We start from the raw sequence: 5,747 nt of genomic DNA on the forward strand, positions 1-5,747 counted from the left end.
TTCAAGTTTGATCAGTTTTTTCTTTGAAATCACAACTGAAGAAAATGACATGAAAAATGAATTCAATGACAATTTTGTGTTGAGAAAATGCAAGAAAAACAGAAAACTGGTCGATCAAAATCACTCGTAAGTGTGGGTGTGAGTGGTTGTTTATCTGTATATGACAAAGAGGCGACACATTCAGGGTGTAAATCGCCTTCACACAGTGGTACCCAGGATGGGCTCCAGGACCCCCGAGACCATTCAGAGAACTAAAGTGGTTCAGGAGATGGATGGATGGATGATATCTGTGTGGTCATTGTTAAAATAAATCAGAAATGCAACACAAATAAAAATATCAACAACAAAATTCTCAGCACTTGAAACGATGTAGCTGAACTGTTTATCACATAAATAAAGTAAAATTGCTCATCTTTCCAACCCCATAGTTTTGTCAACGAATGCATCCTCTGTCTTTATTAAACCTTCCCAGCAGGGGGCAGCAACACCAAACCAAACTGGATCAACACTTGGCAGGAGAATGAGAGGCCAGTGAGAAAAACATTCAGTCTACGTTGATTATATTACCATAATAAACATATCAAATATTCACAAATTCAACACCAAAGCTACATTTATGTGAATCAGATTTAGATTCTCTGTTCGGTCCATTAATAATAATAATAATAATAATAAATTTTATTTATAGGTGCCTTTCTCAGCACTCAAGGACACCGTACAGTAAACAGGAGAGTAAAAACAAGCAATAAAACAGTATAAGAGTCACTTAATAAAAAGTGTTTTCTTTCATGCTTTTCGCACTTGGCAGACAGAAGCACAAACAAAGAGTGAGGATTTGTTACAAAAATTTTATTTTAATCCACTTAATGTAATAAAAAAAATTTATATTTGAAGTTTACAAATGTTGCAAGTAAGAAACTGTACATTATTACAAAAGCAGTTATTAAAATACAGTAAATATTACAAAATAATATTATCCTTAAAACCCTTATAAAGGGAACAATGTTCAACTGTCAATATGACAAAACAAAACATTGAAGTATCTGCTCAGATTGATTATTGATCAGCACAGATCAATAATATTCGTGTGGGATTTCAGTCTGGTGTTGATTCACAGACTGATGAGTTCATGGTTTTATTGTAACCGGTTTAATCTTCAGCAGAGTCGTCTTCAGAGCAGTATTGTGTCCGTTTGTCGTCGTCCAGAACATGCTCTGTCTTGTGGGCTGGTGTGTGACGCTCTGCATTCTGGGATATTTACCGTTGAGGTTTGAGTTGCCACAGCCGCTGAACCACCAACCTCCTGCAAAGACAGAGCATCATTAGTAAAACTGTAGTGGATTTGACTGGATTCTTTCTTAAACCTGGAGAGAAGGTCACAGAGGCTTAAATCTGCGCAGGTTTTTTTTGTGGCATTCAGGTGCAGCGGCTGTTTTATTGGGGGCTCAGTGACGTACCTGAAAACATCTCAGCACAGTTGACGTCTTTATCGAGGTCGTTGTCTCTGTCGGCGGTGGAGAAAGGCAGACCGGACGCTCCAGTCGTCACGAGACCCTCAGATGAATCCTGGGGCTGAAGGTGGAGGGCGTACTGCTGCTCTTCTCCGTCCACCTGGAACTGGTAACGAAACACCTGCTCCTGCGTCGACCAATCAGAGAGCTCCACCTGAAGCACGTACTGGCCTTGTCTGGACACGGAGTGGATGTTGTCCAGGCCGAGCCAAAAGTCACCTGCAGGTCGAGAAGAGTTTGAGTTAACTCTGGAATTCTGGTGGCAGAGTGTTGATGGTGTAGTTTAGTCATGTGATGTTTTGGTCCTCACCTGTCAAACGGCCAAAGCCTCTCTTGTATCCGTCCCACAGCTGGTTGAAGCTCTGAGATCCATCATGACGTTTCTGGATGACTGTCCATCCACCTTCTGTGGGAAAAACATAATGGCATTTTATGAGCATCATATGAATCCTCACTCATCTGTAATCTTTTTCCTTCCTTATTACTGATTTTTAAGCTAAACTGAAGTATTTTAGAATCAGTTCACTCTTTCCTAACAGTAAGACCTAACCCATAAAAACCCAAACAGCCACTGGCAACCAAAATCATCTACTGATGTAAAATGTTTAATAACTTCTGATCCATTAAACCCATTAATATGTTAAAATAATTGATGTAAAATGCAGTTTGTCATCTTTTCATGGTCATCAGATATGACCCATTTGGACATTCAGAGGCTACGTAGTGAACGTGGAAACACCGTCATCTTCTACAACATTGATTCACGAGTAAAACCCATGGAGTTGGATCAATGACAGTGGATGGACACACTTGTTTTTATATTTAGTTGTTGATATCTTTGCTGAAAAAGTCATTTTTTCTTCAGTTTTCTCTGTTTTTGATATAATATCCCTCAACTTTAATCTGAGCTTTTATGAACATCCTCATTATCAGCAAATGTAATATAGGAAAATACTGGATTTTCATGGAAAAAACACAGAGGATAATATTATAAGTGGCATTAAATCACTTAAATAAAGTTAAATAGAGAGAAAAATGCATAAAAGTAGCACTGGGTCTTTATGGGTTAATTGGAGTAGTTTTAATGCAGCCTTCATGTGATTCTGTAGTTTTTCACATCATGTCTGACTCACCTGAGGTCATTTCACAGAGGACGCTGAAGGGTTTGGAGTTCTCAGGTTGGATTGTGTAAACGCCGCTGGTTCGCTGCCCTTTCACAAACAAATCATGACAGTCTTTGGCAAAACCTAAAAAAAAACAAAAAAAAAACAGGCCAGTCAGTCAAATGTATGCATCTTTTCAGGCACATTAGTGTCATGTACAGCTTTAAAATCACCTCCTGATGTTAGATCATGTATTTGACACGTGTATTAAGACTTATACTGTAGAGTTTTTAATGGCTGTCCTGGTTTTTTCTGACCTTCGGACTGTGTGAGAGCTGCTCTGCCAACGATTCAGTTGCTATAAATTCAGGTGCAAAGGTGAACTTCTTTGTTCTTGTATTTGTGACGCACATACAGTAGATAGGCTGACAGCTGACTGAAGTAAATGCCCTAAATTTATGATCGATGTGACTAAAATATATTTTATTATTCATGTCTCAATGGGTTGCAGCGTTGATGTTTGCGTCTTAACATAGATACGTGTCAATACAAAGTGTACAGATTGAGAATTAAGATGTAAAGGTTTTTTCGTTCTTACCTGACTGTTCTGCGTCTACTCTCAACGCCTCCTCGTCGTGTCTCCTCCTGTGTGACTTCAGTCTCTTTTGTGCAACCTGAAGGAAACAAACATGTCAGTCAGTCAACAGTAAACGACTCTGCAGCAGCAACCATCCTGTAGCTCCAATCTTAACTTTTTTTTTTTTTTTTTTGCGTGTTTTTTTCTTTATGCAGGGATGTGGTGTTAACTCACTTTACTCTGTAGCGCTTGCAGGTGCACGCTCTGCTTCTCCAGTTTGTCCTGCTGCTGCTTGATCTTCTCCACCAGCTGGTCGATGCGTCGGTTCTGAACCGCCATCAGCCTCTGCAGAGACAACACAGACACAAACCTCATGAGCTTCGGCGTCAGCCCGCTTTAGATGCACCTCAACATGCACGTGGATAGAAAACATCTGCAGGTTCTGTGAAACTTGTCAACTTCTGGATGGATGAAGTTGATTTTGGGTCATTTTTCTGCAGCGGTTACATTGTGCGAATCTCTAAACCAGCTTTTACTGTGTTATTATCTTCTCACCTGGATGAACGGGACTCCCGCGTCGTCGCTGTAGTTGCTGTCCAACGTGGGCTTGCTGAGCACCTCGTCCACCTTCTCCTCCAGCCTGTCCATCCTCGTGTGGACGTCCTGGTCCTGCTTCTTCATCTCCTCCACCTTCAGCCTCATCTCTTCGGCCAGCTGTGCCACCATACGCTCCCTCTCCTCCGCCTCCTTCACCTCAGTCTTCAGAGCTTCGTCTTGCTCCGTCTGTTTCTTCTCCAGCCCGCTCACCGTGCTGTTGAGCTCTTTCATTTTGGCGCTGACGTCCCTCATCTGGGCTTTGCTCTTGTCCACGTGCTCCTTCAGGCCCTGGCCGAGCTGCAGGAGCCCATGGGCCACCACGTTGACGTCGTCCCAGGAGGCGTGTTTGCTTTCCCTGCCGCCCGTGGGGAAACCGGCGGCCACCTGCACCGAAACGACCAAAAAGAGGACGAGGAGCTGTGTCATCTTCATCTTTGAGTCGGTTGTGTTGTCTAAGTCTGATGTCTGCAGCTGAAAAGCCCTCAGAGGTTTTTATAGCTCAGAGCTGCAGCTGAGGTCTGCTCTGATTGGCTGCTGGAGTGTGGAGGGGGGATGTGTGGGGACAGTGGAGGGGGGAGTGGGCGTGGACGGTCTGGGAGGCTTCCTCAGTGGGGTGGCCGCCTCCACGGAGCGTATCATGATGCAATGAGAGCTTAAAGTTTCTGTCAGATAGTCTCTACCGCAGGAATCCGAGACTAATTCGCCTTTATTTTCAGAGAGTTGAACGTCAATCAACTACTTTTTTTCCACATTTTAGTTTTTTTTAATGACCCTTTAAGCTGTAGTTACAAACAGAAAATATTCCCCAAACTAGTGATTTATAGCACACTATGATGAAAAATACGTTTCACTACAGTTCTGTTTGTGTTTTAACAAGTAGAACATGACAAGAATAAACAAGTTAAAAAAGAAACTACTCTGAGCTCTGATGTCATCATGATAAACCTTTTGATATCAGTACTGACAACTACCACAGTCAATGTACAGTCATTATTTCTTATCAGTTTCAAGCTTGATGGATAAAAATGAATAGTATAATATAGAAGATGTACATACATAGTTGTTCATTCTTCAAATTTTCATAAATAAACTCCATAGAAAAAATAAAATAATAATAATAATAATAATAATAATAATAATAATAATAATAATAAAAAATCGGTCATGCTATATTGTGGTATTTCTTATTCCTTATGCTCAGAACACTTAGGTTGTTTGATATTCAAATATATGAAATATGTGAGTAAATAAAACAACAAAGAATTTAGTTGACAGGGTAAACAAACTAATCTGACAAGACAAAAGAAAAGATTACATTGAGATAAATACAAGTATAGTTTTATCATCCAGACAGCACACAGATAGAAATGTATAGTAAACAATATGAGATATAGCATGAAAAAAGACACTATAAGTCTTTAGTACTTGCATAAAGGATTTATTAATCATTTTAATTGGATTGTACCAATATAAAGACATTTTCATACACTGATTGACTTTAACCTTGGTTTTAAATTCATAATTTACTTTATCCTTTCCCTTTAATATTCAGCATCTTTACAAGTGATCCACTAATCCTATCAATACATGTAAATAATTGAAATAAAATACAGTTTGTCATGTTTTCATGGTCATCAGATATGACCCATTTGGACGTTCAGAGGCTCCGTAGTTACTGTGGAAACACTGTCATCTTCTAGAACAATGATTCACCAGTAAAATCCATGGAGTTGGATCAATAACAGTGGATGGAGGCACTTGTTTTATGTTCAGTTATTGATATATTTTGCTGAAAAGTCACTATTTCTTCATTTTTTTGTGTGTCTGATATAATAACCCTCAACTATAATCTGAGGTTTTATGAACATCTACATGATTAGTAAATTAAATAGAGGAAAATACATGATTTTTACTGAAAATAATGCAAAATACAGAAGATATTGTTATAATAAATGGTGA

The 5,747-nt window shown here is 39.5% G+C and overlaps 1 protein-coding gene across 1 annotated transcript; it reads right to left on the reverse strand.

The window, feature by feature from the left end:
- Positions 1-832: 832 nt before the first annotated feature.
- On the reverse strand, positions 833-4,262 carry LOC115417464 (angiopoietin-related protein 4-like). Its single transcript, XM_030131403.1, has 7 exons — positions 3,747-4,262; positions 3,426-3,536; positions 3,213-3,288; positions 2,645-2,758; positions 1,822-1,917; positions 1,458-1,730; positions 833-1,303 (listed from the first exon to the last, which is right to left on the reverse strand). Exons 1-7 carry the CDS (start codon positions 4,218-4,220, stop codon positions 1,128-1,130), a joined length of 1,320 nt encoding a protein of 439 aa, XP_029987263.1. The 5' UTR covers positions 4,221-4,262; the 3' UTR covers positions 833-1,127.
- Between the last annotated feature and the right edge of the window lie 1,485 nt (positions 4,263-5,747).

Source organism: Sphaeramia orbicularis, chromosome 4 (assembly GCF_902148855.1).
Source record: "Sphaeramia orbicularis chromosome 4, fSphaOr1.1, whole genome shotgun sequence".
In the NCBI taxonomy this organism is placed as follows: domain Eukaryota; kingdom Metazoa; phylum Chordata; class Actinopteri; order Kurtiformes; family Apogonidae; genus Sphaeramia; species Sphaeramia orbicularis.

Coding starts and splice junctions, on each gene's coding strand:
- LOC115417464 (XM_030131403.1), bottom strand. CDS start 4,220: ATGAAGATGACACAGCTCCTCGTCCTCTTTTTGGTCGTTTCGGTGCAG. Junction 2,759..3,212: donor AGTAGACGCAGAACAGTCAG/GTAAGAACGAAA, acceptor GTTTTTTTTTAG/GTTTTGCCAAAGACTGTCAT. Junction 1,304..1,457: donor CTGTGCTGAGATGTTTTCAG/GTACGTCACTGA, acceptor CTGTCTTTGCAG/GAGGTTGGTGGTTCAGCGGC.